The 14,530-nt window shown below is 43.8% G+C and overlaps 1 protein-coding gene across 2 annotated transcripts in view; it reads left to right on the top strand.

Annotated features, from left to right (window-relative positions):
- slc23a1 (solute carrier family 23 member 1) overlaps positions 1-14,530 on the top strand; it is a 116,354-nt gene that overhangs the window by 69,558 nt on the left and 32,266 nt on the right. For both annotated transcript variants that reach the window (XM_068043514.1, XM_068043515.1), the window contains exons 7-8: positions 281-462; positions 13,855-13,975. In XM_068043514.1, coding sequence (XP_067899615.1) covers positions 281-462; positions 13,855-13,975 — 303 coding nt within the window. The remainder of the gene's footprint in view (positions 1-280; positions 463-13,854; positions 13,976-14,530) is intronic.

The following is a 14,530-nucleotide window of genomic DNA, read 5'->3' as shown; positions in this document are numbered from 1 at the left end:
AATTAAGGCCACAATCAGATCCGTGTTGATTGTATTGAATGGCAGAGCAGGCTTGAGCAGCCAAATGGCCTACCCCTGCTCCTATTTCTTAGCTGAACATAAGAACATATCAGGATAATTACTCCATCAGTTCCAATATTATACTGTACCTATATGTTGAATTAGTACTATATTAATAACGATACGGTGGTGTAATTAATGCTTCTGTTGCGTATATTTGAGCAGTAAGTTATTTCTGTAAGGCGTTATTTTGTTCCAACTATTTCTCTCTACGATACAGATACAAGGTGCAATTATAATATCCAGCTTGGTTGAAGTGGTGATTGGCTTTGTGGGTCTTCCAGGAGCACTGCTTGGTTACATTGGACCACTCACTGTCACCCCTACAGTCTCCCTGATCGGATTGTCTGTGTTTCAAGCAGCGGGGGAAAGAGCTGGATCACACTGGGGCATTTCCATGTTGTAAGTGCAGTGTTTAATTCACTTTTATTTTTTACATAACTACCTTAAGCAAAATAATTAATTGCAATGATTTGAAACATCTTTTAATAAAGGAACAAATGTACTCGATTCTCTGGACAAGGAAAATAAAGATCCATATCTTGAACCATGGCTGGCTCTGCTGCACAGGGGAGGAGTTAAAAAGTGTGGGAATGCAATGGTTATAGGGGATTCAATTGTAATGGGAATAGATAGATGTTTCTGTGGCCGCAAACGAGACTCAAGGATGGTATGTTGCCTCCCTGGTGCTAGGGTCAAGGATGTCTCCGAGCAGTTACAGGACATTCTGAAGGGTGAACAGCCAGTGGTCGTGGTACACATTGGAACAAACGACAGAAGCTTTAAAAAAAGATGAGGTCCTAAAAGCAAAATATAGGGAGTTAGGAAGTAAATTGAAAAGTAGGACCACAAAGGTAGTGATCTCAGGATTACTACCAGTGCCACGTGCTAGTTAGAGTAGAAATAGCAGGATATATCGGATGAATATGTGGTTGAAGAGATGGTGTGAGGGGGAGGGTTTTAGATTCCTGGGACATTGGGACCGGTTCTGGGGGAGGTGGAACCAGTACAAACTGGACGGGTTACACCTGGGCAGGACCGGGACTGATGTCCTAGGGGCAATATTTGCTAGAGTGGTTGGGGAGGGTTTAACCTAAAATGGCAGGGGGATAGGAACCTTTGCAAGGAGTCAGAGGAGGGGGGATCAAAGACAAGAACAAAAAACAGTAAGGGGAATAAGAAAAGGGATGGGCATAGAAATTGAGGGCTAGAATCAAACTGGGCCACAGTGAAAAATAGTGGGGAGGGGACAAGTAATGTTAAAAGGACCAGCCTTAAGGCTTTGTGCCTTAACACGCAGAGCATTTGCAATAAAGTGGATGAATTAATTGCACAAATAGACGTAAACACGCAAGATATAGTCAGGATTATGGAGACATGGCTGCAGGGTGACCAGGGATGAGAAATGAACATCCAGGGGTATTCAGTATTTAGGAAGGACAGACAAAAAGCAAAAGGCGATGGAGTTGCATTGCTGATTAAAGAGGAAATTAACACAATAGTGTGGAAGGATATTAGCTTTGACAATGTGGAATCTGTATGGGTAGAGCTGAGAAACACTAAGGGGCAAAAAACGTTAGTGGGGGTTGTATATAGACCCCCAAACTGTCGTGATGTTGGGAATGGCATTAAACAGGAAATTAGAGACACATGCAATGAAAGAACATCTGTAATTATGGGTGATTTTAATCTGCATATAGATTGGGCAAATCAAATTAGTGACAATACTGTAGAGGAGGAATTCATGGAGTGTGTATGGGATGGTTTTCTGGACCAATAATTTGAGGAACCAATTAGAGAACAGGCTATCCTAGAATGGGTATTATGTAATGAGAGAGGAATAATTGACAATCCAGTTGTATGAGACACCTTGGGGATGAGTGACCAAAAGATGATAGAATTCTTCATCAAGATGGAGAGTGACATATTTGATTCTGAGACTAGGGTCCTGAATCTTAATAAAGGAAACTACGAAGGTATGAAGCATGAGTTGGCTATGATGGATTGGGAAATGTTACTTAAAGGGCTGATGGTGAATAGGCAAGAGCAAACATTCAAAGAGCGCAGGAATGAACTGCAACAATTGTTTATTCCTGTCTGGCGCAAAAGTAAAACGGGAAAGGTAGCGAAACCATGGTTTATAAGGGAAATTAAAGATACCATTAGATCCAAGGAAGAGGCATATATATTTGCCAGAAAAAACAACAGATCTGAGGATTGGGAGCAGTTTAGAATTCAGCAAAGGAGGACCAAGGGACTGAGTTAAGAAGGGGAAAATAGAGTACGGGAGTAAGCTTGCGGGGAACATAAAAACTGACTGTAAAAGTTTCTATAGGTATGTGAAGAGAAAAAGATTGGTAAAGACAAATGTAGGTCCCTTACAGTCAGAAACAGGGGAATTTATTCTGGGGAACAAAGAAATGGCTGACCAATTAAATGCATACTTTGGTTCTGCCTTCACAAAGGAGGACACAAATATCATACCAGAAATGTTGGGGAACACCGGGTTTAGTGAAAGAGAGGAACTGAAGGAAATCAGTATTAGTAGAAAAATGTTGTTGGGGAAGTTGATGGGATTGAAGGCTGATAAATCCCCAGGGCCTGATGATCTACATCCCAGAGTACTTAAGGAAGTGGCCCTAGAAATAATGGATGCATTGGTGGTCATCTTCCAAGATTCTAGACTCTGGAACAGTTCTTCAAGATTGGAGGGTAGCTAATGTAACCCCACTGTTTAAAAAGGGAGGTAGAGAGAAAACAGGGAATTATAGACCAGTCAGCCTGACGTCGGTAGTGAGGAACATTCTAGAGTCCATTATCAAAGATTTTATATCATAGCACAGTGGTAGAATCGGACAGAGTCAGCATGGATTTACGAAAGGGAAATCATGCTTGACAAATCTACTAGAATTCTTCGAGGATGTAACTAGTAGAGTTGATGAAGGGGAGCCAGTGGATGTGGTTTATTTGGACTTTCAGAAGGCTTTTGACAAAGTCCCACACGAGATTAGCATGTAAAATTCAAGCGCATGGGATTGGTTGGCAGACAGGAAACAAGAGTTGGGATAAATGGGTCTTTTTCCAAATGGCAGGCAGTGATTAGTGAGGTACCGCAGGGTTCGGTGCTCGGACCCCAGCTATTCACAATATATATTAATGATTTAGATGAGGGAACTAAATGTAATATCTCCAAATTTGCAGATGACAAAACTGGGTGGGAGGGTGAGTTGTGAGAAGGATGTAGAGAGGCTTTAGGGTGGTTTGGACAAGTTGAGTGAGTGGGCAAATGCATGGCAGATGCAGTATAATGTGGATAAATGTGAGGTTATCCACTTTAGTAGCAAAAACAGGAAGGCAGACTATTATCTGAACAGCTATAAAGTGAGAGAGGGGAATATGCAACGAGACCTAGGTGTTCTCGTACACCAGTGCTGAAGGTAAGCATGCAGGCACAACAGGCAGTAAAAAAGGCAAATGGTATGTTGGCCTTCATAGCGAGAGGATTTGAGTACAGGAGCAGGGATGTCTCGCTGCAAGTATATAGGGCCTTGGTGAGGCCACACCTGGAATAGTGTGTGCAGTTTTGGTCTCCTTATCTGAGGAAAGATGTTCTTGCTATAGAGGGAGTACAGCGAAGGTTTACCAGACTGATTCCTAGGATGGCTGGACTGGCGTATGAGGAGAGATTGAGTCAGTTAGGATTATATTTGCTGGAGTTCAGAAGAGTGAGGGGGGGATCGCAAAGAAATCTATAAAATTCTAACAGGACTTGACAGGGTAGATGCAGGAAAGATGTTCCCGATGGTGGGGGAGTCCAGAACCAGGGGTCATAGTCTAAGGATACGGGGTAAACCTTTCAGGACTGAGATGAGGAGAAATTTCTTCAGCCAGAGAGTGGTGAACCTGTGGGATTCGCTACCACAGAAAGCAATTGAGGCCAAAACATTGCATGTTTTCAAGAAGGAGTTAGATATAGCTCTTGGGTTTAAAGGGATCAAAGGGTATGGGGCGAAAGTGGGAACAGGTTACTGAGTTGGATGATCAGCCATGATTATAATGAATGGCGGAGCAGGGCCAAAGAGCCTACTCCTGCTCCTATTTTGTTTGTTTCTAAGTCAACTGCAACAGGGACATAATCATGACAATGGTAACTATGTGCGAAACAATCCTTATCTGTAGATGTATCTGTATGTTGGTGCCCCAATTCAAAATATTATCCCACCAGTTGGTTACTCTAATTGTTTCAATCTTCCACTCAGTTCCCTTGGCTTCCTGAATGACTTTGACAAATGTCTGGTGAGTTTTATCTAACTGTTTGTTGATCCATTCAAGTTCTCAGGTAAAAGTCGAATGTCAGTTTCGTATTTTTCGAAATACCTTCCTAAACTCTGTTTAATTTCTTCCGAGGCATTAATCATAGTTTCTTCCCTCTTATGTATATCAACCTGCTTGATTTGGCCTATCCTGCCTGCTATTTGGGGTCTAAAGCAAAGGGGTGTTCGTAATTGGACAAGTCTGGGTGCCATATTGGTATTCCTTTTAATGAGGTGGTAACACAATACTCCCCTTTTCCCTTGTAAGCGACCTGCGTAATATCAATGAGGGCCCTAGCTTCCAGGGTACAATTCAGATCTTTACCCGCTCTAAATCCCCATAGGGCTTGCTCGCTAAGGTATATGGAGTAGGGGCAAACAACTATCTTGTCTGTTTGGTGGCATTTGGCCAGTGTGGTACCCACCATTCTCCCTTCTGTTTCCACAGTGTTAGGCAGGATGTCCTTTTATAACTCATCCATATTTCTTGTTTAATACCTATATTTTCTATCTGAGAGACATTTAGTCCTATCTCACCCCTGGGGATTATTAGGAGTCCTAGTGCCATGCCCAAAGCCTTGCTTGTGGTTCCTCCACAATTCCAGCTGTGACCCTGGGAATGGTCCATGATATGGATAATCCTTACTTTCTGATGCATCACAGGTTGAAACTACTTTGTGTTCTCCGGATATCACGACCCCTACATATGTTGTTTTTCTAAAAGCACGGGCCGGATCAGACCTTGATCCGGTGGATTTCGTATTTAGCAGTTCACACACCACCAACACAGTTAACAACTTCATTGCGATGGCTCATTCACTTATCTGTAGGTCACAAGGTAATTTCTGTTCTTTACAGTTTCTTATAGCCAATTAACCTAGCTGAGATCAATATCATCATCCAGGTGATTTAAACGACCGTTCCCCACCAAGCGAGTCCAGGTCGGGGGGGGATCAGTGCTTGCCTAGGCCCTCTCCGCCTTTGTTCCGGATTCAGGGGTGGTTGTTGTTGGGTCCCTTGAACGTCCCCTGCCTTCCCTGCTTGCGGCACTTGTGGCAATGGCACAGGGATAGGGGCCGGAGATGATGCTTCGCACGCATCCAGCAACACATGATGGTGGTTACTCTGTTTGCTGAACAGTTTCAATTGGTTTACATGATACCATCCGGTCTTCCCAGAGTCCGGCAGGACTTTGTACACTGAGGGACTAGCTTTGTCCACTATGGAGTGGGGGCTGTAATATCTGGGAGACAAAAATATGCCGGGCTGATAGACTTGGAGCAGGACGTCCTGTCCAATTTCATATACGACAGGCTTCACTTTGCCATTGAAATATACTTTACTATATTTCTTTCTCTGTCCCATTCTGACTGCAGCAGCCATCTGTGCAGCCTGGACATTTTCCAATAACTGTTTAACAGCTTCCTCATGACTGATAGCTGTTAGGTCAGATTCTGATAGATCGAGTCCCAGAAGGGGGCTTCAATTACTCTCATGGGGCATCCTGTCATCAGGACATGAGGAGTAAAACCTGTTGAACTGGATACGGTGTTGTGTACCAGCATTAGGACAAAGGTGAGGGCTATGTTCCGTGTAGAATTGTTTTGCTGAACAGGTTTCCGGATCATACCTTTCAGAGTTCTATCCATCCTTCCTACTATACCACTGGATTGTGGATGGTAAGCTATGTGGTATTTCTGATTTATTCCCAATAAGGTCATCGCATTTTGCTTGACCTGGGCAATAAAATGGGTACCCTGATCGGATTCAATGCTACGCGACAGTCCCCATCTGGTAAACACTTGCTGTACCAGTATGTTGGCCGTTATCTTAGCTGCATTAGTCCTGGTGGGAAATGCTTCGACCCATTTGCTAAAGGTGTGAATGACCACCAGAATATATTTATATTCCCCCTCTTGCATGGTGGCAAAGGACCTACATAGTTTCTCTGTAGGTTTGTCCAGGTTCCATTTACTGGTCTGGTGTGTCTAAGTTCTCCTTTGTTAGTGTAACGATCTGGGTTATTTTGAGCACAGACCAAACAATTGTCCACATAATGCTTCACATCCCCGTCCATATTGGGCCACCAACATAAGCTTTTAATTCGATCAGTGGTCGTTTCTGTTCCCTGGTGCCCCTGGATATCATGACATTGGTAAATTACATGATTGCAGTCTGGGGTCGGTACTACGTACCGCCCATCCTTAAGGACGAGTCCATCCTTAACTTGTATTTTGGCCTTCCAATTATTATATGATGCAGGATTTGCTTTAAGCCACTATCCATGCCTTGGGCCTGTACAAGGTCCTCAGTCTTGGTCTGGTTGATCGTGACTGCGTCAATCTGCTCCCCCATTGGGGGTTGCCACAATTTTCCGTCTCGGGCACCCTGTTTAGCCAATTCGTCTGCTCATTTATTCCCTGCAGGGGATGATCTGTGGTGTGCTTTTACTTTAATTATACCATATTCTTGCCCCTAGGCTGTTTGGATAATGTATTTCAGGAGAGGTGCAGACAGAAAGGGTCTACTAACGGCTGATACAAAGCCTCTTGCTTCCCATAAGGGCAAGAAATCAGTTAAACTGTTGCACACATACATGCTATCTGAATATATATCTATTGACGGGGGAAGTCTGTCAGGGTGACTAACCACATACACTACTGCTGCTAACTCAGCAGTCTGACCGCTCATTTTAGCTGGCAATTTTAAAGCTATGTCTGCTAACTGTGTACCTTGATGGTCTTCTACATAGATGCCGCACCCTGTTTTCCTAATTCCATCCTCCACCATGGAGGATCCATCAACAAAAATTTTTAGGGTCTGATTATTGCTATTGTCTCCGAGCCCAGGCTTTCCCCCCATTTTGTTTTGACACAAATGGTCCCTTGGGATCATTTGCTGTCAACACCTGACATTTGTGCGGCTCACCGCTGTAGCTGAGATTGTCAGCCAGAAAGGTGGGTGCTTTAATTTCTTTTTACTGCAATATCCCAACTCTGTAGCATCAGAGTCTATCGGGCTATATGGTTCTGATTAACAGTGCCATCCTTAATCCGGCCGTCCAGCAGCAGCTGAATGGGCGTATGTTCCGTGAGAATTGTTAAGGGGCTCAGACCAATGATGTAAGCCAAATGCTGTACTGTCCAAAAAACTGCCAGAAGGTGTCGTTTGCAGACAGAAAATCCCTGCTCTATGGGAGTCGGGACACATATGCAACTGGTCCAAGTTTCCCATGGCGTTCCTGTAAGAGGACTGCTGAAACAATAGATTCCGTTGCAGCTACTTCCAGAGCAAAAGGGAGTGCTGGGTCTGACACCTGCAAGGCAGGGGCTTTGGCTAGGGCTTGCTTCATTTCCAAAATGGCCTGAGTATGTTGTTCAGTCCATTGCCATGGGGCACCTTTCTTAAGAAGTTCAGATAATGGGGAGGCTTTAGTAGCAAAACCATCAATATGGTTGCGGCAATACCTTACTAGTCCTAAAAATGATCGAAGAGATTTTATATCCCCGGGGAGGGGTCATTTGAATATCGCATCAATGCGTTAAGCCTCAATTTCTCGCTTACCATAGGTTATCATAGTCCCCAAATATGTGACCTGGGATTTCATGATTTGGGCCTTTTTAGGGTTAACTTTGAGACCCAAAAAAGTAAGACGGGCAAGTAATTTGCGAAGGAGCTACAGGTGTTCTCCTTTAGTATTGGTCTGGAGGAGAAGATCATTAACGTTTGGATTAAACATTCAGGTCAAGAAAAATTAACGAGCCCCTGCGCTAGTCTCTGGTGGAAAATCGAGGGAGAATTGTGAAACCCTTGGGACAGACAGGTCCAAGTGTATTTTTTTTAGAGATACAGCACTGAAACAGGCCCTTCGGCCCACCGAGTCTGTGCCGAACATCAACCACCCATTTATGCTAATCCTACACTAATCCCATATTCCTACCAAACATCCCCACCTGTCCCTATATTTCCCTACCACCTACCTATACTAGTGACAATTTATAATGGCCAATTTACCTATCAACCTGCAAGTCTTTTGGCTTGTGGGAGGAAACCGGAGCACCCGGAGAAAACCCACGCAGACACAGGGAGAACTTGCAAACTCCACACAGGCAGTACCCGGAATCAAACCCGGGTCCCTGGAGCTGTGAGGCTGCGGTGCTAACCACTGCGCCACTGTGCCGCCCATTGTTGGCCTTGGAATGTAAAGGCAAATTTATACTGGCACTCCTCGTTTTAGGGGAATGGACCAAAACCCATTACTGATGTCTAGGACAGTAAAATACCGCGCCTGTGGGGCTTGCTTCATCATGATCTCAGGACTGGTCGCGACTGTAGGCGCGGTCAGTGGAGTGATTTTATTTAATGCCCGGTAGTCGATTGTCAGTCGCCAGGATCCATCTGACTTCTTTACTGGCCAAATCGGTGAATTGTTTGTAGATGCCACAGGGCGCAAAACTCCCTGCTGCAACAAACTTGTTATTACCTTTAAAATTTCACTTCCTGCTTGTTTAGGAAATCCGTATTGCTTCTGTGGTTTCGGATCGGGGCCATCTATGTCAATTTCCCCTACCATCCGACCACAGTCATGTTTATGATTTGCAAAGGCAGACACATATATATTTAATAATGATTTCTTGTGCCTCTGGGTCGTCCGTCATATCGGCGGCGTTGACCCAAAATTCCCCAATTGTACAAATTCTCTCGGGGTACGCTCCAGTGGGGACTTCCACTGGAGCCTCCGCCACTTCTCTTATTTGCCAAATGCAGCAATTTGCTGGATCAAATGATAAATTACATTTTCTCATCAAGTCAGAGCCGAAGATATGTTCTGCTTCTGGGTGCAATTTTACCAATATAGCTGGTAAATCCCCAAGCCTAAATTCTAGGGGAGTAGTTTCAATTCCCCTCTAAGTGGCCAGTGAAGCCACTCAAAACTATGGTTTGTTTGGTGCACCAGGGTAGATCTATTTCTTTGGATATGTTTAGGGTGGTGCGGGAACCTCCTGTGTCCCACAAAAATTCGGCGGGCGGCCTACTACCTCGCCATCCACTAGAGGTCACCCCGCACTATCCCATCTGGCGCTACACACCCATACTGGAGAAGCCTGACACCATCATGCACTCGGACCTAGGTCTGAGAGCTGAGGGTATAAGAAACTTGGGTGATTTGCTTCCGTGGCTGGGGTCATAGAGACATGTGCCAGTCCCTGTCCTCTGGGTCCTTCCAACGGAAAGGTTCTACGAGTTTGACCGGATCCCTGTCCCTGAAGGTATTGGCACGGTGCTCGGCAGTCCCTAGTGTAGTGGCCTGTACGGCCACAGTTGTAACACTGGTCCCCTGGGGCGTTCCCTTGTTGTCTTGCGTTTTCGTCCCGATTAGCACTTTGACTTCGATCCCTACCTCTGCCTATCGTGGCATCATACAGGGTGGGGGTTCTCTTTCTGTTATTTCCCCTTCTTCTGCCCCGGCCCTCATTCTTCCATACTGGCCTTCCGTTCTGGCTCTTAACTGGGTGCATTTGCCTCTCTTTATTCGTATTTACTTTCCCAATCTCTCGGACCTCCCTGTCCCGTGTTGCATCAGGTGCCTTAGTACCCAGGCCTCTTTGTGTGTGTATGGCATCGGTTGGGTCAAAAGCCTCACATGCCTTTCTACCCCCTTCAGTGGATTGTGACACCAGTGTCCTGGTCCATTGGGCAGTGTGTGGTACGCCTAATTGCTGCCGGTCTAAATTCGGTCTGTATACCTTGTTAAAATGTACTCACAAGCGGTTAGCAAAGGCTGTGGGATGCTCCCCTTTCCTTTTGTCTACATTTATTTAAACCTTCTACAGGGTCCCCTCTATTGTACCCTACAGCTGTTAGTATGGCCGCTTTCATCTCATCAAGCATTCCCCCTCCTGTGTTCTGGGGATTGGATAGGGCTGAATGGATGGCAGAACTAAGGCACATCAGCAGGAGTTTTTTCTCCTCTTCATCATTGAGGCCATGGAGGACTCTCTGCTGACGCGTCCACTCAAAAAGATTGTGGGGATCTGCAGAGAATTCAAATACTGGATCTTTTTGGATATTTGGATATCAGCCATCTGGTTCACTAATGTCCTTTTAGGGAAGGAAATCTGCTGTCCTTACCTGGTCTGGCCTACATGTGACTCCAGACCCACAGCAATGTGGTTGACTCTTACATGCACTTGAAGTGGCCTAGCAAGCCATTCAGTTCAAGGGCAATTAGGGATGGGCAATAAATGCTGGCCTGGCCTGCGAAGCCCACATCCCATGGATGAATTAAAAAGAAAATATTTTGGATAACTGAGCCACCGTGTATGGTGTGCTGTATTTGATCAGCTGTTGACCGTTAGTCGTGTTCGGGTCCATCCTATGCATCTTAACTGGATTCATCGGGACAGGTTCCTCTGGTGGAGCTAAGGGTGTTGTACCCTCCGTCCATGGGGGTGGAGGATCCCAATTCCACTCATATTCTCCATCCCTTTCCCTGCATTCACGGGCCGCCTCGTCTAATTCTCGCCAGTTCACATTATTTTCTCCGTTGTCCCCACCTTGTTCTATAGTCCCAAATGCACACATTCAACCCTTTCGAATCAGGAGTTGTGACTTCAGCTTGTCTATCTCATGCTGACATTTTGAATGGTCGGTAGTTTGGTGTCGACAATCTCTACCGGTCTGATGTAGGACCTTTATAGCTGCCTGTAGACTGGCACATTTCTCAGTTATTTCTGCGACTTTTTGATTAGCAATATCATGTTCACTAACAGCTCATTCCTTCTCCTGATGTGCCTTTTCACTTTGAGCCTGGAACTGATTCATGTGTAACAGGTTCATTTGATTTTTCTGTTCTACCTCAGACACTTGGTTACATAGTCCTAGTACTTCCCGTTTTGAGGCTTCTAATTCTTGTTTTCATATAATTTGTACTTTTTTAACAGTCTCTGCCTCTCTTTCACATAATTCTCTCATGCAGTGGCCACTTGAAATTTAGATATGCGCTTTGCCTGGCTTAGCTGCGCTTCTTCCCAATGTTTCTGTCCAACAGGTCCCAGACCCGCCAACGCCTTCTTGGCATATTCGGGCCACTTATGGTTTAAGTACTCTCTGAGCACCATTTCTCATTCTGGCCGGTTATTCGTCATTTCCTACTCTCTCTCAATTTAGTTAAAAGGCACGGGAGGTGACCGAGGTTGGGGTCCGGCGGCGGCACTCTACGGAAGGGAGGTGTATTGACTGCCTCTTAAACCTCCCATGGCGGTCTGTTGCTCACTAAATTCCTGTCCGGTCCCTCCTCGTCAAGGCTCAGGAGGTATGCGGAACACCCCTCAAGGCTCACTTTCAGAGTTTACTCTTGCCTATCAACTGGTTAACTTTAACTCCCTACCGTTTTGATTTTGTCCGTAACGTCTGTGATTCAGACACGGTGTGAATTTAAAGCAATCACTTAACTGTGCCCACCCAGGGACGCCAAAATGTTGACCCTTTTTCTCTGTAGGGTATCAACTGACGTGACAGACAAAGATACACTAAAACCAAAGTCTTGAATAACTTCACTTTATTAGTACTAAAATCACTTAAAGCATACAAGGGCTTAATTAATAAACTTTGCATTTATCTCTATCACACTATTCTTGGTTATTACTGCTTACAATAGGTCGCAAGACTCACGACTTGGACTTAAATACTACCTGTGAGAGGTGAACTGGCCAGGCTCCCTCCGATGGGTTGTAGTCTCCTGAGTGCCGAACTCAGGGTCTTCCTTGCGATGGTTGGTCCCAGGTTGTCACTGCTGGGGCTTCAAACCCCCCGCCTTTGGTTTTTTTCCCTCTGATCTCCAGAATGTTCAAGAAGGTTACATCACCATCTAGGACCCTCATGATTCTAAGGTCATTCATCCAAGTGTCTTGTAAACAGGAAACATCTGCTCCATTGTTCCCTTATTCATTCTTGATATAGCATCCTTGATAACCACAAGTCTGATGACCCTTGATACCTAGGGTCTGCTCTGTCAGTTCTTCATAACAGATTGACCTTCATAAAACCACAACCTCAGCTATTTTCCTTTCGCAAATGTGTTTGTGTGAGGTTGGCCTCTTTTCCCATCATGCTTTGTAGAGACTTGATGTTAGCCTCTGCTGTCTACAGCTTTCAGGACTGAAATGAGGAGAAATTTCTTCACCCAGAGAGTGGTGAGTCTGTGGAATTTGCTACCACAGAAAGCAATTGAGGCCAGAACATTGTATATTTTCAAGAAGGAGTTAGATATAGCTCTTGGGGTGAAAGGGATCAAAGGATATGGGTAGAAAGCGGGAACATGTTACTGAGTTGGATGATCAGCCATGATTATAATGAATGGCGGAGCAGGCTCGAAGGGCTGAATGGCCTACTCCTCCTATTTTCTATGTTTCTATTCTGAGACTCCACTGATCAGCAGTTGAGTTGGCTAATCCCATCCATAGAGGTTATGAAGCTAGAGATATGAAATGTTATGTTGTACTGGCATAGCAAGAGATGCCATACTAAAATTACATTAAAGCACAATAGATTGGCTCGAAACTACATGTGACCATGTCATGAGTTGTCAGCACTGACTGCAGAATAGAAAATATGCCATTATCAGCAGTACCATCCTTACTTTAATACACATTCAGAAGAACTGTAGAGGAAATTAATTTTGCAGCCAACCTTTATTTGTTACCTTTCTTCCATTACAGTTTTCCTAACCAGGGTGTTGATCCTTTGCAGAAATATACTCAACCTCCATTGTCTTTCCCAAATGACCCTTTGTTTGTTTGTGAACCTGGCAGGGTTTTCAGCTGAGTGACACCACTGCACGAAGTGCTTCTGACCTTACCTAACGTTCACGCAGGAATCATCTTTGTATATAATGGAGCCAACATATGCATAAGTGAAGAATAAAACAATGTATCTGATGAACCCAATATATTCTTAGTTTTCTAATTCATTCAGAATTTGATTGATGTGATTCCTCTACAACTAATTGTACAGCCCTACCAGCGTTTGTGTTCACCCAGCAAATGACATGAAATAAATGGATTGCCTCTGTGCAATGATGCAGGGGCTGTCAGAAGTGAGGGCAGGATAATCCCCACACCATCACAATCTAAAATTGTGGGTCTTGCAGAGATGCAGAAGTATCATCCTTCACATTTCTTCAATATGCTAAAATGTCATTCATTTTTCACTTCAAAATTATGGTATAATTACACAGATTATTAACAGTAAAAACAGCAATTATGCTGCTAATTAGCATCCCTCCAATGCAGAAACTTATGTACAAGTTAGATTAAAATGCACTTTGGTTTTAAGTAAATGGGTTTGAATGCCAGTCATATTCTATTGCAGTACAAAATACCTGCTCTTCAGTCATCCACCAGGCAATAAATAAGTTTACAGGTAACATTAGTATGTTTATCACATTTATAAAAACATGCATTTTTTCTTTCTTTCTTAGAACTATAGTTTTGATCGTACTGTTTGCTCAGTACCTGCGGAACGTGAATTTTTTAATGCCTGGCTTTAAACGTGGACGTGGATGTACAACAATGAAGATACAAATCTTCAAAATGTTTCCGGTAAAAATGATACTCCAATCGAAGAGTAACCAATCATATCTGGTCTGATTCCAATTTTGCCTTCTACCACTGTGTTTGGAAATCTATGAAGAATTCTTCTTGCCTTATGAATTATCTTCCAGTGTTGGAATATAAACATTGGAGTTTGTCACAAACTCAACATCTAAAAAGAAAATCTAGAGAATTGGATCTTTTAGATAATAGGTTAAAAAAAAAGTTAAATTATTCAAGTGCAATTTTTAGATTATTAACTTCTATAGATATTCCCCCAGAATCAATTTTAAAGCCTTTTACTTTACAGGCAATTTAAGTTATGTAAATAAGTCTCATTGGCTTTCCAAAAACAAATATGATTAATTACATCTATGCTTATGAAGGCATTTGGGCTGAAATTTAACAAATGACTTTATTTTCAGACTCTATACAAAGTCTTGAGCCACATTATGACAGTGCTTCTGATATGTCTTCCTTTTTCCTCAACTGAGGATTACCCCCCCACTGTGTGGTTGATGGGGCCCTCGACCATTCTGGTCCATTTCCAACACATCTACCCTC

This window comes from Heterodontus francisci, chromosome 12 (assembly GCF_036365525.1).
Source record: "Heterodontus francisci isolate sHetFra1 chromosome 12, sHetFra1.hap1, whole genome shotgun sequence".
Classification (NCBI taxonomy): domain Eukaryota; kingdom Metazoa; phylum Chordata; class Chondrichthyes; order Heterodontiformes; family Heterodontidae; genus Heterodontus; species Heterodontus francisci.
This window is presented reverse-complemented; position numbering and strand designations above follow the sequence as displayed.